We start from the raw sequence: 24,860 nt of genomic DNA, 5'->3' as shown, positions 1-24,860 counted from the left end.
ATTTCCAAAAGAATCAACTGACTACATTTTGCATAGTCACTGTTCAACAAAACAACTGTGATTTCAATACTTTTTTTTTTTTTAATAATTTACAACACAGTAAAGTTCAAAATAAACTCACAATTACTCAGTCAAACAGGTGCTCGCCTGTTTTTATTTATACAGGCATTGATAAACAAATTATGTATTTCCCTCTTCTTTCACATTTAACTGACTATAGTCAGCATTTTTCACTTTCAGTCAGCATTGTGCAAATCCTCTACAGTATCACAGATGGGCTTAGAAATCAGGCCTGTCCTTCTTCAATTTGGAGTAGTCCGTGGTTACTGCGAAAAACTAGAAAGACACACACAAGTAGGTGATATGAACTTTGAGGCAAGATAAGAGCGAAGATATGGCTTTATTCTGTGTCATAAAAAAAGGCTGTTGTTTGTGTCGAGCTCCGTGAAAAAGATGCAAGAAGAAAATGAAGCTATATATAGAACAAACGAACAATAAATACATTTCTGATGTATTTTAAATGACAATATTTGGATTGGGAATCTGGGAGGTGTGTTGTTAAATTATAGAATAAAACCAACATGTTCATTTTACTCAAACACAAATATATAAATAGCAAAATAAGGAAAAACTAATGATTTTATGGTCTTCATTTATAAATGTTTACCTTGTACTGCTGATTGGGCTCAATTTTGTTCCAAGGCTCGGGGTTGTTCTTGCGATCCCAACTAACAAATAGAAAATGGATCATTTTTTTCAAATCAAGTAATAATTTTTAACACAGATGTTTGTGTGTGTGTGTGTGTGTGGGGGGGGGGGGGTCATCCTAAAGATTTACCAGACATCAGGACTCTTCAGCGCGATTCTGCCAAGGTACAGCACGCTCATGGTTGCCCCACCACCAATGAAGATGAACAGGGGTATGAGCTGATAAGGGAAAAGAGACATTTAAATGCAATGCTAAGTTTGGGACCCCACGTTTTTAGTTGATCAGTCATCAAACAGACAAAATTACTTGGTAAATGGACTTTTGAATTGTTTATATGTTCACACCAACGTTGGTTTACGTACAGCAGTAATTCCCATCCGTATGCCACGGTTGACTTCCGTGGCATATTAGCGTCATGAGTAATCTTTTTCTCACTTGACCCTTAGTTCACCTATCTATGATGTCAGTGTCGTAGGCAGAACAATTACACGTTCTTACCACTAGATGGCAGAAGATACATAATTAAACCGTGTGTACGCTTGTGTACTATGTGTAGGCTACATGTTTAACGTTAGAAATTTCATGTAATGACTCACGATGTTTCTCAGTTTCATGGTAACAAGTCAGATTTCGCAAAACGGCTGTCAATATGTTTTGCCCTTATGTAAATAATATACAAGTACAGGCCTTGAGTCATGTTTATCTTTGGAATCGCAGAACATAACACAGTATATAGTACATGCGTGCAGATGGCTGCTTACATAAATGGCCGTGGAGCTATCATGTATGCCTCGGCAATAGCGTGTTTTATTTTCTCATTTTATTTCTACAAAAAAGCCTCACGGTGTGTAGAGATGTAAGCAAATAAACTGTGAAATACGTCTCAGAATCTTTTATTTCCTCCTGTCACGAGGCTATTTGAAACCCATATAATCATATATGATATGATCAATCGCCTGCCATTATTGATCAAATATAGTAATCTAAAACCCGATTGTAAATTGTTTTCTTCTTAAATACCATCACATTTAAAAGTGGCTTTGAGCAAGGGCGGCACTGTGGGCGCTCGTCCTTCAGCTGCGCCACATTTCAATGTCATCGGGTCATTTTTTCTACATGTATATATTATAATTTATAACGTCGAGGAACATACGCACAGCTGGATGTTTCTTGAGCTGCTTAGCGATGGTCCCAAGCATCGACATGATGACACTGGCCGGCTGCGTGGATTTAGAAAATGCTACACTGTCTTGTAATGAAGGCAGGTTTCACTGCGGGGGAGCAAAATTACCGTTTCCCACAAGCCGGAAGGACCCTTGAAGTAGACACCACGCCTCCTTACAGCTCACCCAATCAGCACGCGTCGAGGGCAACAGCTGGCGATGGCATACATGTGACCGCAACTGATTTTTTATTTTTATTTTTTTGCTCAAAAATATTTTAGTGTAATCAGTTTTATTTTAGGGCGGGGGGGGGGGGGGGGGGGGGCCTTTAAAGAAAATAAAGAACAAAAAGAAAACAATTGTGACGTCCTTCCCTAATGACCACATATGGTCAACGTGCAACCTGCGTCTAACATATCTTCAACCTGTGTTGGAAGACGTACAGAATTTTTTTTGGTCACAAATTAGGGCAGAAACGGTTAAATCAATTGTGTGGCGGTTAAGACAAAATCTAAATAGTTAACGTTTTAATAACAGATAGCAGTCTCATTTCCTGTTCCTACAAAATCAAAGCATTTTACTAGGCCTCCAGTGCTTTGTCATCATCCCCATGTTGCTCATAGCCACAAGGGAAGACATTTGAATGTTTAACTGAAAGTGACGTATTACGTGCCATTGGCCTCAAGTCTGCCCATTTTAAGGCATTCAGGCACAGCAATGAGCGTCCCCAAAATATTTCACTTAAAAGGGGAAACCAAACAAAACGTTTTCTTTACAATATGTTGTATGTGCCCCTACCTGTGTAAACAGAATTTAGATTAATATTGTGTTTGTGAAATATGAGTTACAGCAAAATCTTCCCTTTATTTTTTTTATATCCATCTCAGGGGGAAGCTATTTTGTCACTTCCTGTTGTCCAAAAAAATGACATCACAGTTGCTCAGGGTCTCAGGTAAGCCACAAAGTTCAACCTTGGTTTCTCTGAACCACAACAGAAACGCACAGACGTGGGAAAATAATTATATAAACAGCAGCACTAGCACAGAAGCAGTGTTGAACGTTTTCACTTTTAATATAAGGCCGCACGCATCATCAATGGTGTCATTCATGTGGACAGGACACAGTACCTGAGATAACACAACCCCCTCCCCCCCATCATACACACACACACACTCACCTTGTTGAAAGTCAGCCCTAGTTCGGGGGGGTGGGGTAAAAAAAAAAAAAAAATCATTTCAGCCGATAAACAATTCACCTGGACATGAAAACTAGAAACAGTCTGACTAATGTTCCATCATCCACAATCACATGCACATAAACAATATCAGACTAACACATGAAAACCCTTTCCTGGAAGTGCAAATAAAAATAATGAGAAAAAAAATCTATTTCACAACTTGTCTTGATGATACAGATATAACTAAAACATTTTTTTTTAGCTTATTTTGCAGATTTTTTTTCAAAAAAAAATGAAGCTAGTTTACAAAAGTACAAAAGTGAATGTAAAAAAATAATTTGCAAAAAGTAGCAGTTGCGATTGTGCAAATGTGTCAACCAGAAAATAAAACTACACAAACTTGAAAAGAGGGAAATGACATCTACGCCACTAAAACTGGTTAGGTAGTCAACTACGTTTATAAACACCATTAAGACAAACTTTTTTTTTTTTTTAACCCAACATGTGAACACGTTTCCTCTCCTCACTCCCGAATATACAAACTGTTTAAAGCAAGAATGTGTTCTCTGAAGCTAGCAATCATCAAAGTGTGAATGAAAAGAATCCAACTGATTTGTCGTGCTTCATACACCAACGGCGCGAGGTCAATCAAGAAAAAAAAAACAAAAACAAAAAAAAAACTAAAAGGCGTGTGTGTGTCAGTCAAGCAGCAACATGTCTTCAACAAGTTCACTTCACAAGCACATCCCACCTCCCACACTCGTGTTTGGCCAAAAGTACATCTTTGGATCTCACACACACACACACACACACACACACACACACACTATTTAAAAAAAAAAAAAAAAAAAAAAAAAAAAAAAAACTCCTCTTTGGATTGGTTACTTTGAACAATTTTTTTTTTTCTTCTAATAAACATTTCACACCGAAACTGAAAACGAAGCTTTCCTAAAACAAAGCAACAGGAAAAAAAGAAAAAAAAATGTGAGTTTCGATTAAATGTTATCAGCCAGCACGGCGCCTTCGGCGGGAGGATCGAAGGGGGTGCGCGTCGCCCCCTGGCTTGTGACGGTCAAGCTGCAGAAGAGCAGGTCCATGGAGGGTAGCAGCGGGTTCAGGAGGCTGACGGGGCAGAAAGCGGAGACCCCATGGGGGGTAAAATTGACCTTGTTGGGGTCTGGGCAGGAGGAGACAGGCAATGGCTTTTGCTGGTTTGAAGTGCTGTAAGGAAGAGGAAAAAAAAATAATTGTTTTGAAGAGGTTCAAAATGTTTTGCGACAACAAAGACTATTAAGACTGTTTAGGAAACCATTAAGACGAACGTTTAGGAAATGCTGAACGAACCCTGACATGCAATGAACTCATCGCAAATGTAGGATAAGAGCTTTATCTCATGCGTGAAAATCGTTTTGAAATGACAAAAACTGTACTTAACTTATTTGCTCCCAAAAACGTATAAATACGTTCTATTTTAAATGTTTTAAGTGTCCCAAAGGCGTATTAATATACGTTTTGTTTTTTTGTTTTTTATAAATGCTAGTGCATACTTTGATGCAGCCTCTACTGCAGAAAACGACTGAAGCAATGGTAATTATTACAAAAAACGGCCAGTAGTTGGCAGTAGAGTTTAAGTGATCAACCAGAGCAATCTTAAAACAAGCTGATTTCCCCACAGTTCTAAGCAGATTTGTGCATAATGATGAAACTTAGCTATATTCTAATGATAATTGCTGCAAAATGGAAACAGATAGAAATATACTTCTTCTTTTTTTGTTCCTGATGAAGAGACTAATCTTTCTTTTGGTAGGTTCCATGTTTTTGTAGCACTAGAACAATATTCTGTGGGCCTTACAAAATCAGTCAAAATCCAGGATAATAGCCAGTGGCGAAGGGGGTTGCTTCAGTCAAAATGGCTGGGAGGGAATGAGTTAATCATATTTGCTGGGCCTATGGCACACAGAGACGGATGTCATAAACGCAAAGGACGCACCCGGTCTCCTCCCAGACTCGGACTTTCTCGCAGCCCTCTGGAGGTTCTCTCTGAAAGCAGCAGCTCTTGTTACGTCCGGGCGAGGTGGAGATCAGCAGAGCCAGCGAGGGCTCAACCTCGCTCAGGGATGACACCGGAGACAGGAGATCCGATCCTGCCGGTGAATAAAACGAGGATGTCATCATGGGAAAGCGTAAACGAGTTTGGGGACTCGAGCGACACCTTTATACGCGTGCAGAGGAGCGTCTTCCGATATGGGCGGGGAGGCGGAGGCGGGGGAGGAGCCCGGTGAGGACGAAGCGGAAGACGGCGAGGGGGGCGTCACGGAAGCCGGGTCGCTTTGAGATCCACTGCTGCTGCTCAGCGGCGGGGCGGGAGCACGGTGGCCGTCTGGGACCTCCAGAAGCTGCAAACACAGGAAACATTAGGAATTAGATCACGTCAGACGTTTTTATTCACACTATTTTATTTGAGTATTTTCGTTAATAAACACTATATTTACCCAGTGACATTAAGCTACATCCCACTCACTACTTTTTATTTGTATCTATTATTGCGTGCTATTTGTTTTGGACCGTCAGAGAGACTTCTGCCTCGTGTATCGTCATGTGACTGTTTTACCAATCAGACGTAACCATTAAGATTTGACTCTATCAAATGTAGTCAGCAGGTCATATTACAGAAGAGAAAAAAACACACAATAATAATGATAATAATAACAACAACAATAATAATAATAGTAATAATAAACTCATGACCATGTCAGCTGTGTCTGCCTAAAAAAAAAAAAATAAAAAAAAAAATAAAAAAATAAATAAAAAAAAGTGGCATTTCAGCCTACAAGAACTCCATTTATGTCATCTCTGCCTGGCGAGTCGACTGTGCTGTTTCATGAATCTGAAAACAGAAAAGTTAATTGAAGACTATTTCTTGTGTCCGACTCTCAATTTGACTTAAGGCTGTCACTACTGTCCATTGATTAGGAGGATAACATTTCATTTTGCATTGGAAGTTTATTACAAAGTTATTTTGTTTATTAACCAATCATTTTTGTTTATTTACTACCATTTAGTAATTTAAAAAAAAAAATCATTTTGCTTTCATGAAGGACTAAAAATTTTTTAGTTTATTTTACAAAATTCGGTAAGCCTGAAGTGTGTGCATAGTTTTGTTTAGGCCCTCAAAAATTCAAACCATGACAGAAATAAATAATAAAAATAAAATAAATAAATATATTAATTAATATAATAAGAATAATAAGAATAATAAGCAACATTATTATTATCATCATCATCATCAATATTTATTCATTTCTTCTTATTATTTTTTTTAAAATATTATTTAGAAAATAGTAGATGATCGGGCCGTAATTACTACTGAGAGCAGAGGATTTGGATAATTTTAAAATTAATAAACAGCTCTAAACGATTACTCAACTGTTAAAATAATTACTTTGATAATCAATTAGTTGTCAATTAATTTTGACAGCTCTATATTTTACAATTTTATTGGTTTTAAAATGTTTGTTTGGCAAAAACTAAATTCTCACATTCCTGTTTTAATAATCATTTATTCCAAAAAAAAAACAAAAAAAAAACTAAAATTAATCACCAATTCAGGAGTTATTCACCAGTTACTCAGTTTTAAAAACAACAACAAAAAAACTAGTTATTTACTCTGAGAAAATATTACCCATTTACTAGAAAACAATGCAGGTTTGTTTATCTATCTACAGTAGGGATGTTCCAAAAAATATCGACCGTGTATTTTTTTAGGTGATAAAAATTTGACATATCGCGAAATTGGCGTGATGACGCAATGCGTAACATTATACGTCTTCGCATCAACTTGGACGTACACGCGTCATTCGCTGCTGCACAAAAAAACAATGTAGGAGCGTGTGAGGCCGCAAGAGCTCAGTTCTGTCGTGTCTTCGACAAAGTGGGAGTAAGCTTCTTTGAGTGGAGGCTGTTTTGTTCATTAACTCATTTGCTCCCAATAACGTATAAATACGTTTTTTTTAAATGTTTTAAGTGTCCCAAAGACGTATTTATACGTTGTTGGGTTTTTTTGGGGTTTTTTTTTATGCTAGAGCATACAGAAGGCTTTGATGCAGCCTCTCAACTGCAAAGAACGGTTGCAGAAATGGTAGTTATTACACAAATGGCTAGCAGGTGGCAGCAGAGCAAAGGAGATCAACCAGGGCCATCTAGAAAAAAAGCTAAATTACTTTGAATTTGAAATAGATTTGTGAAAACTGATTAAACCTAACTCTCTTCTAATGCTAATTGCTGCAAAACGGAAACAGATAGAAACATACTTGTTTTTTCCTGATGAAAGAAGAGACTTTAATCTTTCTTTTGATAGGTTCCATGCTTTTATAGCAATTGAACACAATATTCTGTGGGCCTTGCAAAATCAGTCAAAATTCAGTAAAACAGTCGGGAGAGAACGGAATTGCTTCTGTGGAAATGGCTGGGAGTGAATTAGTTAATTACTGGAGCACTCTTGATTCGACGCACTCCTTATGGGGGGGGGTTAAAAAAACAAACAAACAAAAAACGGCCTGTGGTTGGTTAATACTGAAGCGGTCGCGTATCGTTTGGCCAAGATCAAAAATCCGCAGTGTTTATTATACCGTGACTGGTAATTCACCTTCTAATTCACGTGAGTTTGTGATGCTAATCGACCGCTAAGCTAATATGCTCTTGACGAGAAGGTGTGCACGTTTCTATCGCGCAGCGCCCTAAAAGTGCACATTTGTCTTATTCATACCCGCTAGTAATGTCTACAAGGAAACGCGGCATTCACGGCAAATTAACGCTTGAGAAAGTTGCGGCTAAAATAACCACTGCCGAAACAATCACAGACGGAAAACATTTGTTTACCAATACAATTTGCCTGTGATTTACAAAGCATAACGCCACAAACTGGCTGCTCCCATATCATTGGTGATTCCCCGCTAACAACATGAGGCTCAACTACACAAGAGAAAATAGTGGACTTTTTTGACTCATGCAATTTGCCACTGACTTCTGAAAGTATGTGCTTTCATTGTATTTTCTAGGTAAATGTCCTTTAAACAGTTATGTTATAATTCGCAGGGTAAACACTATGGCCTGTTTTTATTTCCATTTTATTCCATCACAGTTGGCATATTTGCACTTTGTTTACATTTCAATTCTGGAAGAAAAAAAGGTGGCTAAAATATTGTTGCTGCAATAAAAGTGCTATTATTCTGAAATGTTAATCGCAAATCTATTGTTCAGTAATTATTACCAATATCGTCAAAAATAACGTCACCGCAAATTTCTTTGAAATATCGTGATATAATTTTTAAGCCATATCACCCATCCCTAATCTACAGCAGCGACATGACAGGCAGAACCGTTACATACTCTGTCCACTAGATGGCTGAAGTCACAATTTGTTACTGTTCATGCAACTGAAAAATAAGAATGATGTTCATATAAAGGTGTGTGGGAAAAAAAAAAAGTGCAATTTTTGCATTACCTGCTGCTGACGATGTCCTCCCGGCTGACAGACGAACATGCCTTCCAGCTCTTGGTTGAGGCCCTCGACGCTGCAGCGCAGCCGGGGCACCAGCCTGGACAGGGGAGCCAGCGGGATGGGAATGGGCTGAGTCTGAAGACAACACAACACAACACAAGTCAGATTTGGACAGACAGCATTTAAGGCCGTCCTGGATGTGCCTTACATGCAAAAGGGGGAGCGCTTGGAAAGCAAATTCTCGAGCACTACTGCAACATGTTCCGAGATATCGCAGGAATTTCATGAAGCAGCAGCAAAAAAAATAAACAAAAAAAAAAGTTCAAAACCAGCATGACTGCAACAGCGGCTCTCTGAGCTGAGCAGAGTTTGAAAATGAAAGAAGAAAAAATAAAAAATAAAACATGCGACAGCTGTGCTGAAATGCAGAAGCAGTGTGATGTTGTGGCCTTCCTGTTGCTTCAGTTTTTTTCGTTTTCATTTCCTGTGATGTGCCCAAGTGAGGCAAAGATGGCCGGACTTTTTATGAATACATGGATTTTTCATTCAACACTTTTTGTACTTTGTTCCGCTCGATTCTCACCACTGTGTGAGTTCGCCATACTGAACGCAGCAGTTGGACACACTAACAAAACCGCAAAAGGGTCCAATCTCCAAGTATGGCTATCAGCAGTGGTGCGCAGGGGTGGTGCGCCGGTGCACATGAGGACTGAAAATGGAATATTGCGCTCCAGTTCAAGTCTGTCACCATCAAATTTTTATTTTTTAAGAATCAATTACTGCATTGATTAATTAAATACATTTTTATTTTGCATTCAAGTGTATTACAGTTAGTAATAGTTTAAATCTCTTTTTTTATTTTAAATTGTCCAAATTCTTAGAATTTCAGCTACTCCACAGTAAAATCAACATTTTTTCCCTATTTTCCTCACATTTCAAACCAAACCAGTAACTCAGTAACTGAATAACAATGTGTTTGTGTACTGTCGATTTAAAATAAAAAATAAAAAATAAATAAATAAAAAAAAAAGAAGAAAAAAAAAAGATGGAAATTCAAACAAATAATCATTTGTTACAGCCTTTTGATAATCGATTAATTTTGACAACTAGGACTCAGGCCAGCTTCAATTCAAAGTCATCCGTCACGACGATTGCGTCTGAGGGCCAACTTCAAAGTAACAGCTACATAAAGCATTGACATCCATGTACAGAATTACTTGTCCTACTTTTATTTTGAAGTTTCCGGCACATTGTGGCAGCTAGTTTGACATGACATCTGTCATATCAATCATCAGATTAGTTCAACTTTTGAGATTTTGTTAGCTATAATTCTAAGATATTAACGCACTCATTTTAGCTATTAATGTTGTAGACTGATTAAAAAAAACAAAACTGTACAGTGTAAGCTCTCTGACAATGAGGTGTTCGGTATATGTGCATGTTGACGACGTGGTGAAGAAGCACCTGAGCGGTTCCCAGGTTACAGCTCCCGAGAGCGACGCCCCGCTGGCGGTCTCGCTCGTGCCCCCCCGGGACGGCGGGTTTGCCGCGCTGCTGCAGCTGTTGTTTTAGTTTGGTGACCTGCAACGGAAAAGAGGTTACCTTCAGTCTGTCAATTAGCCGGGAAAAAAAAAAAACAAACAAACTCTGTCACAAGTACAGTATTACCATTTCATTTGAGTGAGACAAAAACAATGAGTTGCTCACTTCCTGGAGATGCTCGACGCTGCCCCAGGAGGCCGAGCGCTTGTGGTTGACGACGCCGCTTTCGTCACCGTTGTCGTCGCTCCTGCTCGCCGTTTTTTCGGACCAGTTGGGAGTCTGCAAACAAGGAAAGAGAGTGGCAATTAGGTCACTTCATTAGCTACACATTCTTCTTTTTAATTCATTCATTGGCCGGATAATTGGTTATTGGAATTTGATTCTGACAAATATCGGAATCGCGTTAGCCTAACAAAAATTAACTCATTCACTGCCATTGACGGCTAAAGACGTCAAAGTTCCGTTATTATTGGACTGGCAGTAAATGAGTTAAAATAAAATCCATATTGGTTGGGCCCCAAATAGCAAGTTTTGAGACATGAGCTGTAGTTTGTTTTCCTTTTTTATTGCCATGTAAGAGATTAAATTTCACCTTACTAGGAATTTGTCTCAATAATTGGTGCATACATGGCACAGACTAGTAGCATCAAGATAACAACATTTACATAAAAAATAATAATAATAATAATTAAAAATAAAATAAAATAATTATCTAAAATACCTTATTACATTAACTAACAAGAATTTATAAAATATGTAATTAAATATATGATGACAGACAACGAATGTTTTTATGGATAATATAAATGTAAAGGTGAGGAGAAGCAAAAAGTTCTTGCCATGCAAGTCAATATCACCCCTCAAATGAAGTAACAAAATCTTAAAAAAATAAAAATATAAAAAAAATTAGTTGCTAACACATCCAACAAAACTGATAATTATGTGTCTGAAAGGAAAAATGAATCAATAAAAACAAAAAGAAAAATAAATGACGCAAAAGATAAATGAGGAAAAAAAAAAAAAAGAAAAGATTTTGCACTGTTATGACACCTTAAACTATGAAACAATAACAACAAGAGGAAGAAAGGGCTTTTGATGGCAAAATATTCATCTATTTACAGATATACAACTAAGGAAAGTGCCGTGAGCGATGCTGACTCACCGTCTTAGCTCGAGTTGAATATCACTGACCTTTTTTATTATTATTATTATTATTATTATTATTTTAACATAGTATTCGATCTTGCCTCCCGCGACACTTAACTGCACATTCTTAGCTCCCTCAAAATGAACATAAGCAGAGATTCATCATCGCCTAATCTACTCAAAAGCGCCGCTAAACTCAAATGCAAAGTGATGAAACCCTGCCATCTACAGGGATCTGTTGGTCATTACGTCAGTTGCAGTATTAAACTTTAACGTTAACGCACTACTGTATCAGATTTTATCGCTTATCTGATGACACATGGAGTCCTAACAACATTTTCTAGGAAAAATCTAGTTCGGAAGGTGGAGTACGTTCAGCTTTTTTTCTGCCCTTTGTGTTTTTGTTATTGCGCCGCAGAAAACACAAGTGATGACAAAGATGTCATGATAGCCACTGAACCAGAAATGGAATTTACTGCAGCATCAGAAAGGGTGTGGCTGCAGAGCAATACAACGTGAATATCTCCATTTGATCTATTTTTATTAGAAGATAATTTTAGCGAGCAAGCACTAATACTACACAAAGATATGCTACGTAGAAAATGACCACGGTGATCTTCCTGCTGCCACTCGATTACAAGTTTGTCAAGATGTCTTCAAAGGGTGAGTCGGTTTACCTCATTTTCAGTTTCATTATAAACAAGTTAGCTTTTCTTGTTTTGAAACTAGGGGTGGGAACCTCACGATACGATACAATACAATATGTGAAGTAAGTCCACGATAAAACTATAATCAAGACAAACTGTTTTATTTTTTCCTTTTTCCCCCAATGAGAAAATCGTTTCTTTTTATGCCATCACTGAAACACATTAAAACTGGTGTCTTCTTCACAGTGAGTACGGTACTTTAGTGTATTAAAAAAATAAAAATAAAAAAATGTCTTCTTAACAGACAACTTTTTGTGATCAAATTTGTGTCTTTGTTAAAACACTATTGTCATGCAACATGTCAGTGACAGTTACACAGTCAATTGTTTCATTTTATAAACTGACAATTTTTTTGTGCAACATTGCAAAAGTAAATCAATAAAATTACTTCAATATTAAATCAACATTCCTCAGAAATGATGTGCTTCAAAATGTCAAAACATAAAATATGTTTTAAAACTTTAAAATTGAATATATATTGTATTAATAATGAAATAAGTCAAAAGATACAAAGAATAAGGGGTAGGACTAGAAAAGTTTTCAACTTCTTCCTTCTCCCTTTGAACATGTAAACTAATGATTGTATAAGTTTCTTCTTTCTTTTATTTTTTTCCTGCTACTTGCTTATATGTTCAATAAAAAAAAGAAAAGAAAATATATAGACATACGCAAAACTGAGCCACTTGCTGGACAGATGAACGTCTTACACAAGCAAAAATAAGCTGATGAGTCTTCTTCGCCTGAAGACTTCCGTACATTTCCCTGCCACTCTTATTAGGTGCTCCCCCTAATGGCCCTTCAAGTAATTGCTCAATAAGTCATAAACAATAGAGAGTGTGACGATATATCGACATCGCGATAAATCGTGATACTTCGTCTCCCAATAGATTATAGATACGCCTACGCAAATATTGCGATATTTGTAATTAATATACAGCCACTATGACAGCTCCATTGTTCAATACTTATTGAGCAATTATTTGGCGGGCCTCTAGGGGGAGCGCCTCACAAGAGGGGCGGGAAAATGTACGGAAGTTTACAGGCGAAGAAGACTCATGATCTTACGTTTACTTGTGTAAGACATTTATCTGTCCAGCAAGTGACTCAGTTTTGCATACGTTTATGAAAAATCATATTATATCTTCAATTTTAACATTTTAAAACATATTTTATGTTTCGACTTTGTGAAGCGCACAATTTCTGAGGAATATTAATACTGAATTAAATGGAATTAATATTTAATTTATTTATTTACTTTTGCAATGTTAAGAAGACATTTGTATTTGTTTTTTAAAAAAATACACTAAAGTACTCACTGTGATGAAGACACCAGTTTTATTATTGTGTTTCAATAATGGCACAAAAAGAAACTACTTTCTCATTGAAAAAACATCAGTTACGTCTTGAGTAGTTTTATCGTAGATTATCCTCGATTTATTACCTGAACAATATATCAATAACCGCGGTATCATAAGATAATCGTTATTGTGAGCCTTGTATCGCATATCGTATCGTATCCTGAGGTACCCAGAGGTTCCCACCCCTATTATAGCGGCTGTATTAACTACAAATGTCGATACTTGGCGTACATATCGATAATCTATCGGGAGACAAAGTATCACGAATTACCACGATAGAAATATCGTCACACTCCTATTCTAGACAGTTTAGCGTGCTGTTTGTACCTGGACCCAATTGCATTATTTCCTTACGTTGACATTAGAAAAATTTGGTTGCCAAGACGAGTCATATCGCAGCCTACACACACGCACACACACACAAAAAGGAAGCTAGCAGGCAGAGAGGATGGGTGCAGCAGAGTCTTGTTCAAGGCTGTGGTTCTCACAACTTATGTGGGCAACAAGAAAAAAATATATAAAATGATCACAAACCCCGTCTTCTCCGGTTGTAATTTACAGAAGGAAAATCAGAGCAGAGAAAAATGTCACTAAAAAGAGAAAAAGTACAGTGGAACCAAAACAATCATCTGACCTGAGTGGATTTGTCCTTCCGACACAAGTTGCCGTCTGGTTCTTTGGGCCAGTGGCCCTGCAGGTACGGGCCGATGATGGCGTCCAGAGATAACGTCCGCCTCATGCCGGGGCTCAGCTGCTGCGGCGGCGGCGGCAACGCTTTGGCCTTTCCAGCTGTCAAATGGAATACAACCTTGCCTTTTTTTCCAAACAGATTTGCTGCTTTTAATTAATATCGTGACATGACCACAACTATATTGTGACAAAGTTTGGAGTTTCTTCTTTTCTAGACAAAAATTATTATTTTTTCTCTCTCAATAAAAGAAAAAAACTGGGAAAAGAAAACATCTTTTAGGGAAAAAAATAACAAATTCTTTTTTGCAGTTTAAAATTATTATTGTCTGGAAAAAAGAAAACTCTAAACCAAGTTAAAAAAGTAGACAAGATTAACAACAAAGCACTGATATTGTAGCAATTTTATTAATAATCACGATATTGCCATTATCATTACATCTCTCCAGGGATTGCCATGACACATTCTGTAACTCAAAACAATTTTATTGTTGTTTTTCTTAATATCATATGAATAACATCATATTTTAACTTTAAGCTCTGAATATTATTATAGCCATTTTGCAATTTGTTCATATCCTGAACAGATGCTTTATTATTCTTAACTGGATTTCATAGATATTTTTATTTAAAAAAAATAATGATAATAAAACATAGGCAAGAACATGGATTAGTTTTGCAGTTTCCATTTTCCCCATAACTGATGAACACAGCCTATTAACTATATTAGTAGTAGGCCTACCTAATAATATATTAATTTATCGGTCAACATTTGGTACTTTCGGTACTTGCCAATCATAATTTACATTTAAATGCTACACAATACAAAGGCCCAGATCCGGAGACAATTGGTTCAGCTGCCTTTTGTTTGCATGATGTTTTCTTTTTCATATTAAGTTTCTGTCATTGAAATCAAGTACTTTAATCAGTACTTCAATGTCAACAGTATTTTTCCTCTTACAGAAATATCTGTACTAATACTTAAGTGTCAAGTGTGAGTACCTTTACCAATATTGTTTTATTTTAAAAAAGTATCTGTACTTTTACGCCATTACTTATGCATATTAGCCTGCCTTACTGCCTCAGAATGACAAGTGACAGGTGGGGGGGCTCATACCTGACTTTCCATCCCTGCCTTTGGCTCGGTGCTTGCTGGCCAGCTGGTAGGGGACGGTCGCCTTGAGGGGCTGCGGGCCCAGAGTAGCTCCACTCCGGCCTGACATGCCTGCAGCAGTCGTTGGTGGATGGACCAGCGACGGTGGTGGAAGAAGGTGATGGAGTTTGGGGAGGGGGGGGTAGAGGTTGCTCTCTGGGAAGCACTACCGCTGCTACCCCCGCGACTGTTCGCTGAATAAAGCAGGCGAATTCAAGCACGAGTCACCGAGTTAGACATTTCCACGTGCGGGGGGGAAGAGTTTCCTCCGACGGCGAGTGTTTATTTCTGGCCCGTCATGAGTTTTGGGCCACTTTTCTTGTCGTGTTCTGGCGGAGTTAGCTGCCTAGCAAGCAAAAGTTTCTTTGTGAGGATGTGGAGATGTTTTGAAGCTCGCTGGCGAACAAGGAAGCGGACACCTACTATAGAGAAAAAAAAAGAAAAAGACGTCAACACAGTGCCGACTATAGCGTTTTCTTGTTAAATTAAAAATAACTTTCTATCTTTGTGAGGGCCGGAGCGGGTTCGAGCTGGCTCCCAGGGTCCAGTTCGCTCCGCTCGGTCGGTCCGCAGACTCCAAACACCTCCGCCACGCTGTTGTGGGTTTAATTATGTCAGAGGCGGGACTTAGTAAAGATTCTTACTTCTGATTGGTCGAGGGAACTTGAAGCCGCTTTCCTATTGGACGATTCACCACAAATCTATCGAGGAACGCGTGATGAATCCAGTTGTTAACGCCCCCTTTCTTTCAGCTCACTTAATAAATTTGGAACGTAATATAAAATAAACACAACATCATCGCTCCACACGTTAAAGGATCACTTTCAACACTTTTAATACGTGTCATTAATGACTGAGTGACCTATAGTGGTACATGATGTTCGGAAAAGTTATTGTGCAGTTATGTTTTTATGAACAGACATCATTCAATATTGAATACAGGAACCTCCTAAAATCTATATTGAAAAGTAAAACACTTACATAGGATTCATAACTATGATGTGATCTGTGATAAAAAAAAAATCAGTGTTATGTAGACCCATGAACCAAATCATCCTGTTGACTGGCGATCAGTCATACTCATACTCTTGCATCAAAATGGCTGACTCCAGCTCAACAATGATCCTAATGACAAGAAAATGGATGAATGGGTAGATATTTTTAAGTCATTCATTTAATCCAACCTGGCCAGAGCATTTAACCCACAATTCCTCATATACTTTTTTTCCAGATAGCGCTCGGAGGCCCGAATGACGCCCCCTGATAGCATCAAGGATCCACACCCCTGATTTTAAGGCTTGCAAGGCACATGTGTGAACATCATCTGGGTGGACTGGTTTGGGATAAGTGTGTCTGTGTGTGTGCAACAGCATGCATTGTGGCAGATAAATGTCCCGACTCTGTGCAAAAAGGGAGTGCCAATGGTGGGGACTGTGAACGGAGACGCAGATAACATGCCATGCCCTCCTTTTTAAGCGCACTCCAAGCGGCCTCCCCCTTAAACTGAAAAGTAAATGTGCGTCTACGCAAATGCGCTCATTATTGTGCAGCCAACAGAAATGAAATAACTTTTAAAAGTGGGGAGTTAATTGACACGTTGATTGGCATTAAGCACGCAAATTCATCCCATATTTAATTGTTCAAAAAAAGGCAGGTTTATTTAAATAAAATGTACCACATAGCTTTCAGTGAAAATGTTATTACAGGACTAAGTGATGTTACTTGGCTATGTCATGACACAAATGAAACAAAAAAAACAAAACACCAATTCACAAGTAAAAGACAATGGAAACATTCATTCTGCATAGTCATGATCACTTTGCGTTTGTCTGGTCGCATTGTAATGCCTATGCTAACCCTGTTATCCTGATGCTAATAATATCAGATCCTAAAATCTAAAATCTTTGATTCGGCAACATCTAAACTGGCAAGGATAGTTGTTAACTTTTTGGTTGACATCACTGCAAAGTAAAAATAAATGTTTTATGACTTTTTGAGGTGGAGGTGTGGGCTAGCTAGCTAATCTACATCGCACTTGCGCCAGATAGCTGCTGATGCAAATTTTTTTTTTTAGCATTTTAGCCATGTCCCCAAAAAATGGTGATAAATACTTGAGATAGCTCTCAAGTTTTAATATGTGTTTCGCATTTATCTTCAAATATGTGTAATTAATCTCGAAAGCAATCTCTGAAGAGAAGCTAGCAAACAATGTGTATCTGTTGGTGTTACTATAGCTCACCTGCTACTATTACGCAACAGTCAGGAAAAACTGATAAATCTGACTGATAAGATAACAGAAAAAAAGTAGACAGTGGTCAGTCAATGTGTAGGAGAGTGAAGAAGGACGTCAGGCAGTACAGCAGCTAATTTTTTTTTCCCCCCAAAAGAGGGACGGAAAGTGGTGTCAGTCCAACAAAGGTGTTATTTTGACGTTTGGTTTCACACTGAATTGTCTTTTGCTGTCTGGAAAGTGGACGGTTGCGTTGGCTTTGGCGGCCCCTAGCTGGGAGAGAGGGCGGGACTGTTTTCTGTGCTGATGTTGACCAGGCACTCGCTGGACTTGAGGCTCGATAGCGACTTGCAGCTTGGAAGGGAGCCCAAGGAGCCACAAAGTCCCATCAGGGAAGGGGTGTCGTTCTTTTCTGGATGCAAGGGCGACATTTTTAGCTGTTATTTTTAAACGAGAACAGTAGGGTTGTTTACCTGTGCGCCAGGCGCCTCCGTTCTGCTTCCCCCCTGTTCTTAGAGGGTCTGAATCCAGGCTAATCTCCACTGACAGCAATTCTGTGCTCGGGAAACTCCTCCTAGAGATCAACAACAACAAAAAAGGCCCAACAAGGTACTGAATAACTATGATAAATCTAAAATACAGTAGTTAGTTGAGATAGGCAAATATCAGTCAAACCTGCGGAAGAGCTTGACATGGTCCTGGCTGTCGTACGGCTCGAGCAGAGGCCATTGGTTCACCAGCGGGATGGTCAGATCCTTGGCCAAGTGGCTCCTGTCGCATGGAATCAAACTTGTTCTGTCAATCGTAAATGGGAGAAATGTTGGAACATAGGGGAGGGAACCTCTGGCTAGCCCACGATACGATACGATACGATACGATACGATACGATACAATAGGCGATACAAGGCTCATGATAACGATTATCTCACGATATGACGATACCGCGATTATCAATACATTGCTCAGGTAATAAATCCACGATAATCTATGATAAAACTAATAATAAAATAATATAAATAAATAATGAAACTAAAATAATAAAATACATAAATATCAATAAATAATAAAAAATAAATAATAATAAAATAAAAAAATAAAAAGTAATAATTCATAATATAAAAATAATATAAAGAAATACAATACGGCCGCTCTCATATGTGACACTTCAGCATGTCCACTCCAAACACTCACTGCCCGCCATTGGCTAGTAGTCACTAATCACATTCAAAAGCAGTTCAATATATCCTCGGTGGTCGAAACATTTTAATTGAGTTGCATTGTGGAAATATCAGAAATTTTGGAATTGTCACTTGTCTTGTAATGACAACAGTCGGTATTATTCATTCTCAGGCCCGTGGGCTGTTTGGTTACTAATTGGTCTATTTATTTACTATTATTCCATTTGTGCAAAAAGTGCCCCTTTTTTTCCCCAGAGCACTTGCCCCCGAAAATGTCTGTGCACGCTACTGGTTGAAGCAATGCTAGTTATTACAAAAACGGCCAACAGGTGGCAGCAGAGTATAAGAGAACAACCAGGACCATGTTGCAACAAGCTGTTTTCCCCACTGTTTTAAACAGATTTGTAAATAATGATGAAACTTATCTTTGTTCTAATGCGAATTGATGCAAAACGAAAACAGATAAAAATATACGTTTTTTTACTCTAATCTTTCTTTTGGTACGTTCCATGTTTTTATAGCAATAGAACACAATATTCTGTGGGCCTTGCAAAATGAGTCATAGTCCAGTAAAACAGCCGGGAGCGAAGGGGGTTGCTCCAGTGAAAATGGCTGTGAGTGAATGAATGACTTAAAATATTTTTTTTAATTACTTTTTTTTATGATAATATTTTCTCTTTTACTTAAAATGAATATCGGCTTGGAATATTGGTTCTCGGTCTCCTTGACTCCTAATAATCAATATCGGCCTTGTAAAAAAAAACACATCGTTCTCTAACTAGTTTCTACTCACAGTTGCTCCTGAAGCTCGAGGACGATGGTCTCCAGCTCTTTCTTCTCCTGCTGACTCTGGCTGTGCAGCTCATCCAGGCGGGCCTTCAGCCGCTTGTTCTCCACCTCTGTGCTCTTCAGCTGGGACTCCCGCAGCCGCACCAGCTCCTCCAAGTAACCCTGACACACGATTTATGTTTTTTAATGCTTTTTTTTTTTTAAGCGCATACAGAAGGCTCTGATACTGCTTCTGACATGAAGAGGTCACTTAAAACAATGGTAGTTATTACATAAAACGACCAGCAGGTGGCAACAGAGTATAAGAGATCAACCAACCAGGGCCATGTTGAAAACAAGCTGTTTTCCCACAATTCTAAACAGATTTGTGAATAATAATGAAATTTAGCTATATTCTAAGGCTAATTGTTGCAAAACGGAAACAGATAGAAAAAAATATAATTGTTTTTCCTGATGAAAGAAGAGACTCTAATCTTTCTTTTGGTAGGTTGCATGTTTTTATAGCAAGAGAACAGACCTTGCAAAATCAGTCAAAATCCAGTAAAATAGCCGGGAGCGAAAGCGATTGCCTCAGTGAAAATGTCTGGCAGTGAATGAGTTCAATTAAAAAATGGCTCGATTTTTAAAATAGTTGTCAATTAATTTGATAATCGATTACTTGTCGAATTAATTTTGACAGCTATAATTGTGAGCATGAAGTGTCTGGTGACTTTGTGCCCCCCCCAAAAAGAAGGAATGACGACAGACCTTCTGTGCATGGACGATCTTGAACCTCTGCTCCATCTTGCGGCACTTTGCGCTCCAGCTTTCCTCGTCTGCGACCAGCGGCACGTAAGGATGCTCGGGGATGCTGTCGTCGCTCGCGCTGCTGTCCACGCTCTGGCGGTCGTCGTCGTCGTCGCTCACGTAGTCGTAGCTGGAACAGGATCGAGAGTCCGGTTGGTTGAAATGATTTCGAAGTTCTGTTTAGAAATACTCTCCAGCCTGACTCGCTAATGCTAATTAGCGCGCTACTTGCGGCACTTTTATCCCTCAAAAGAATGGCTCTTCATAAAAAAATACAGAGAAGCATCTTAACATGACTCACCGGCATATGGTCTTCCTAAGCTGCAAAATAATCAACTTTTATTGGCATAACTTGATCGTGACTTCCTTCTACTCTCTAATGTGGCTACAACTTAAAGCGATACTTCACTTATTTAGCCCATTATAGCAATAAAAAGTTAATATTTTGTCTATAATTAATTTGATACATTCATTATTTTTCACGTACAATTAGTACCTTTAAAAACACATTTTGCAACTTGCTGTCGACTGAAAATGACATCACAAGGGCTCAGGTAACCAATCACAGATCACCTGTTTTCTAGGTTTGGTCATGTGACATTCACAAGCTGAGCTGTGATTGGTTAACTGAGCCCTTGTGATGTCATTTTCAGTCGACAGCTAGTTGCTAAATGTGTTTTTAAAGATACTAATTGTACATGAAAAATAATGAAAATATCAAATTTATTACAGGCAAAATATTAATGTTTGACTGCCAAAAATGGCTAAATGAGTAAAGTATCCCTTTAACTGTGTATCAGGACGCACGGAACCACACTGCCCCTAAGTGGCCAAATCGGGTACAACATGAACAGCGCTCCCAGTACAGAAACAAGGGCAAGACTGTATAAAATAATTGAAATAAAATCGATTTTAGGACATCCATCCATCCATTTTCTTAACCGCTTATTCCTCAAAAACTCCACCCAGGAAGGTCAGAGCCTGGACTCGAACCCGAGTCCTCAGAACTGAGAGGCGGACGTGCTAACCAGTCATACGACGTGCCACCCGATTTTAGGACATTCAAAAATCGATTCCGAATTGTACTAATTGAGGATTCTTATGAGTGGATATTTTGGCACACCCTCAATAAATACCTTTGTGTGAATTTCAAATACGGCGTGTAGTCGACAACGGCGGGGGATTTGCCATCCAAGGCTTCCCCTTTAAGACAGAAACTGTGAAAGGAGACGACACGCAGATAAGAAAAGGTAACATCAGATTTGAAACTGAAAGTGCGTGGAATGAAGGTCAACCTAAAGTCTATCGCTCCGAGGCCTATCAGCATCCCGGTTAGCACGGAGGCTTCTTCCCTTAGCATGATGGCGCCATCGGCGTAAAAGCGTCTGCAAGACACACAAAAACAGCAGCTTGGCATGTCGTTATACATCTGAAAGAGAAAAAAAAAAAGATAATAAATAACTGTTCGTCTCGCACCTTGTCGTCCTCGTGTCCCGAAGGGCGGTCGATATATATTCTGACAGCTTCTTCTCCATCAATGCAACTCGTATCCAGGCTCGGCCCTTAAAAGGATCAAGCAAAGGCTTTAAACAGTCAAGTTAAATCCAGAATATTAACTAAAACTTTTTTTTTTTTTTTTTTTAAAGAAGACGTCATCCTCAGCCTTACTTTTGCTCGCGAGGGGCTGATGTTCTCCATGCTCTCGATGCTGCTGATGCAGCTGTTTGGCAGTTTGGCGCAAGCCAGACGAATGTAGTCCCAGAAACTCCTATGGCCATCGAACCAGCTACCAGAACCTGAAATATATATATATATATATATATATATATATATATATATATATATATATATATATATATATTTTTTTTTTAATAATTGATTTTCTTTCTAAGTCATCAAATCTAAAGGCAATTCTGATATTTATCTCGTGTTAGTGCACCATCTAGTGGTCAAATGGTGGATGTTGTTTGTCTGCTTCAAAACACTCACTAAATTTAGTACTTAGTGGGATTTTTATGAAAAGATAATACAGCAATTGAGCTTCCCCAAAACACAGGAAAGGAAGTTCTGAATCTCCTAAAAAAAAAAAAAAAAAAAAAAAAAAAGCACTTGAGGTTGTAGTTATTCCAAAATCTAACCTGCTATTCAATTTTAGATGTTCATCACTATCACTCAACCAGTAGAGGGCAGTCATGCACCAAACGTGCCCAGAAGAAGTCGGGGAACATAAACACGTGTTTATTCAATGGAATAATTGATCGTAAAATCTATTTTTAACTCATAAGCTCCCAAAGACGTATAAATATGTTCTATTTTAAATATTACCAGTGTCCCAAAGACGTATTTATACGTTTTTGAAATGATTTTTTATTTTTTATTTTTTTTATGCTGGAGCATACAGAAGGCTTTGATGCAGCCTCTGAACTGAAGCTAACGGTTGAAGCAATGGTAATTATTACAAAACCGACCAGCAGGTGGCAGTAGAGTATAAGAGATCAACCATGGCCATGTTGCAACAAGCCGTTTTCCCCACTGTTTTAAACAGATTTGTGAATAATGATGAAACCGAGCTATATTCTAATGCTAATTGCTGCAAAACGGAAACAAATAGAAATATACTTTGACGAATCAAAACAAAATCAGTCAAAATCGAGCGTCGGTGAAAATGGCTGGGAGTGAATGAGTTAAAAGAAGATTCAATAGTGACAGCGCTGATGATGCTGCTGCCAGACTTTTGAACAGACAGAAACAAACGTGTTTACCTTTAAAACGGTGGCTGAGGATGTGCTCCAGGATGGCCGCAAAGTTGACGAACTCCTCCGATGAGTCGTCAATTGGCTCGGCTGTGTATTTCTCTAAGAGGGTCTTTACTGAAAACCTGTGAGGAGGCACAGGGAGGAATGAAAAAAAAAGGCATAGCTTCTACATTCATTTACTATGAGGACTCATGTTGCCCCACCCAAGCTGAACGGAAGTCATGCTTAAATGAAGATCGTTTCTGGCGAGCATTCAGAAGAAGCACAGTCACATTTTACTGGACAGATCAATTAGATGATGACTCATATGTGACGTAGCCATATTGATGATGCTCTGTGCTGTTTACTGTAGTTTGCACGCGATCGCTTACAGGCACAGCTAACTGCTAAGTCCAGCTTGAGCTCCAAAGAAGCACTCATTTGCATTTTTTTGCGTCCATCCCATTGCGAGGCAAGTGATCAAACACCTCCATTGTTCCGAAGGCATCAATTGTGTCATTCAGTAGACAAAGTACACAGTTGGCAAATCACTTGGTGGCTCTCGCAATCAAAATAAACACAATTGTACCAGATTATCAAATACATGAGCCAAATAAGTACATGCCATTCATTATTTCATCTCGTTCACCATATTCAGCCTCTGACAGGAACTCTTTCTCATGATTCAGTTGCTCACTATTGCCCCTGTAGTTGCGGGGTGGCATTACATGTCACGTAAGCTGCATATTTCCTTATAAGCCACTAATGAACACCAGCCTGACATTTACCTTCTGTGTAGGAGAGTGTCTCTGTACTTCATCTCTTATTTATGTACTCTTAATATATAGCACCCTCTAGTGTTCAAACTGATACAGCACGTAACTGAAATACCTTTTGTTACAGGTCATATTCAAGTTGAAGTAATGAACAAGTTGCTATTCTATTAATTACATTTTAGTGAAACTTATAGCAACTTCAAGAAAAAGCTTGTTTTGGAACAAAATTTGCATTTTCATCATAATTGCAAGACATGATCAAGTATTGGTACACGAGTACTCAAATGTAAGTACAGTACTGCTAACAGCTAAATAGAGTAACTATAATATTAGAAACTGCATGCAAGCACCTTTTGGGTGTCATTATAAACCAATGCTGCCGCTAATGCTAAATTTCTACGAAGAAGACACAAAAGGTCAGACAAAAGAACAAATACAACTGATGAGAGCGTCGACCGCACTTTAGAACCCGCTTATGGGAATGCCAAATGGACTACAAGGTGTGCATAAGCGCAAACAGGTATGAGGCCTCTTCTATGGTGATTCCCCAGGGTGCCAGCCAGTCCTTGCCCCGAGAAGGTTGTCGTCAGGGCAACCACGCCATCAGTGAGCTGTGGGTAAATGGAAGATGACGCTGCTAAACTCGCACCCAGCACCTTTTTGTTGTGTTTTGTTTTTATTTATTTATTTTGGACATATTTCTGACCGCACTGAGCTTGTCACTCTACGAGGGACTTCTTAATAGGATGATGTCATCTGAGGTCATTTGAGTACCAACAACATGAAGTGTGACGTAAATAAATAAATGCACAATTGGATGTTATGTTATAGCAAATGTCTCGTAAAAGTAGCACTGACCTGCAGACGGTGATGAGGTTCTTCCTCTCCACCGCCACATTCCGGGTGGATGCTTTCTTCGACACTTCACCCATGGCCACACAGCACGGCTCCATCCGGCCGGGCAGCCCCGCTTATCAAAGGGCCCCTCCCTTCCCGACACCGGTCCGCCTCATGCAACCCCCGGACGACAACCACCCACGACGGATGAAACACTCGGAGGAGCCGCGAGGTGCAAGCGGGACGTACAATTTGTGTGCCGTTACTCTGTTTTTTGTTTTTAAGCTCGCCAACAGACTGGTGGTGGACATCTGTGCTCTCTCCCTGCCGTTCACGGTGTCTCCGCCCCTTTCTCTGACGTCACTATGACGCGACAAAATCTACGCG

At 38.8% G+C, this 24,860-nt stretch overlaps 3 protein-coding genes across 7 annotated transcripts; all 3 read right to left on the bottom strand.

Moving 5' to 3' along the window:
• Positions 1–123: 123 nt before the first annotated feature.
• Positions 124–2,029, bottom strand: ndufa4b (NDUFA4 mitochondrial complex associated b). Its single transcript, XM_077503247.1, has 4 exons — positions 1,867–2,029; positions 839–927; positions 668–728; positions 124–336 (listed from the first exon to the last, which is right to left on the bottom strand). The coding sequence occupies exons 1-4, from the start codon at positions 1,912–1,914 to the stop codon at positions 280–282; spliced, it is 255 nt and encodes an 84-aa protein (XP_077359373.1). The 5' UTR covers positions 1,915–2,029; the 3' UTR covers positions 124–279.
• A 1,867-nt stretch (positions 2,030–3,896) lies between these two features.
• LOC144005046 (protein FAM117A-like) lies at positions 3,897–15,847 on the bottom strand. 2 transcript variants are annotated; one of them, XM_077502914.1, is made up of 8 exons: positions 15,107–15,847; positions 13,937–14,091; positions 10,218–10,370; positions 10,014–10,130; positions 8,553–8,684; positions 5,262–5,445; positions 5,040–5,193; positions 3,897–4,270 (listed from the first exon to the last, which is right to left on the bottom strand). In XM_077502914.1, exons 1-8 carry the CDS (start codon positions 15,210–15,212, stop codon positions 4,045–4,047), a joined length of 1,227 nt encoding a protein of 408 aa, XP_077359040.1. In that variant the 5' UTR covers positions 15,213–15,847; the 3' UTR covers positions 3,897–4,044. The 2 variants fall into 2 exon arrangements, with proteins under 2 accessions (XP_077359040.1, XP_077359041.1); XM_077502915.1 differs by having other exon boundaries at positions 10,257–10,370; positions 15,107–15,846.
• Positions 15,848–16,773: 926 nt separating this feature from the next.
• rundc3ab (RUN domain containing 3Ab) lies at positions 16,774–24,840 on the bottom strand. 4 transcript variants are annotated; one of them, XM_077502913.1, is made up of 12 exons: positions 24,495–24,839; positions 23,486–24,247; positions 22,888–23,003; positions 21,794–21,921; positions 21,602–21,687; positions 21,421–21,510; positions 21,262–21,342; positions 20,087–20,255; positions 19,344–19,501; positions 18,048–18,167; positions 17,846–17,946; positions 16,774–17,784 (listed from the first exon to the last, which is right to left on the bottom strand). In XM_077502913.1, the coding sequence occupies exons 4-12, from the start codon at positions 21,821–21,823 to the stop codon at positions 17,642–17,644; spliced, it is 978 nt and encodes a 325-aa protein (XP_077359039.1). In that variant the 5' UTR covers positions 21,824–21,921; positions 22,888–23,003; positions 23,486–24,247; positions 24,495–24,839; the 3' UTR covers positions 16,774–17,641. The 4 variants fall into 4 exon arrangements, with proteins under 4 accessions (XP_077359039.1, XP_077359037.1, XP_077359034.1 ...); XM_077502911.1 differs by lacking the exon at positions 23,486–24,247 and having other exon boundaries at positions 18,048–18,143; positions 24,495–24,840; XM_077502908.1 differs by lacking the exon at positions 23,486–24,247.
• Positions 24,841–24,860: the final 20 nt, after the last annotated feature.

Source organism: Festucalex cinctus, chromosome 17 (assembly GCF_051991245.1).
Source record: "Festucalex cinctus isolate MCC-2025b chromosome 17, RoL_Fcin_1.0, whole genome shotgun sequence".
NCBI classification, from domain to species: Eukaryota; Metazoa; Chordata; class Actinopteri; order Syngnathiformes; family Syngnathidae; genus Festucalex; species Festucalex cinctus.
The sequence above is the reverse complement of the archived record's forward strand: the minus strand, read 5'-3'. Positions and strand labels throughout refer to the sequence as shown.

Bases quoted from the DNA above. Each gene is read 5' to 3' on its own strand.
- rundc3ab (XM_077502908.1), bottom strand. From the start codon at position 24,589: ATGGAGCCGTGCTGTGTGGCCATGGGTGAAGTGTCGAAGAAAGCATCC. The intron at 21,922-22,887 runs GTAAACACGTTT...TATATATTTCAG, and splicing joins CCTCAGCCACCGTTTTAAAG to GTTCTGGTAGCTGGTTCGAT. The intron at 17,785-17,845 runs GTAAACAACCCT...CCTTGCATCCAG, and splicing joins CGGAGGCGCCTGGCGCACAG to AAAAGAACGACACCCCTTCC.
- LOC144005046 (XM_077502914.1), bottom strand. From the start codon at position 15,212: ATGTCAGGCCGGAGTGGAGCTACTCTGGGCCCGCAGCCCCTCAAGGCG. The intron at 14,092-15,106 runs GTATGAGCCCCC...TCCATTTGACAG, and splicing joins AGGCAGGGATGGAAAGTCAG to CTGGAAAGGCCAAAGCGTTG. The intron at 5,446-8,552 runs GTAATGCAAAAA...CTGTGTTTGCAG, and splicing joins GAGGACATCGTCAGCAGCAG to CTTCTGGAGGTCCCAGACGG.
- ndufa4b (XM_077503247.1), bottom strand. From the start codon at position 1,914: ATGTCGATGCTTGGGACCATCGCTAAGCAGCTCAAGAAACATCCAGCT. The intron at 928-1,866 runs GTGCGTATGTTC...TTCCCTTATCAG, and splicing joins AGCTCAAGAAACATCCAGCT to CTCATACCCCTGTTCATCTT. The intron at 337-667 runs GTAAACATTTAT...GTGTCTTTCTAG, and splicing joins AGCCCAATCAGCAGTACAAG to TTTTTCGCAGTAACCACGGA.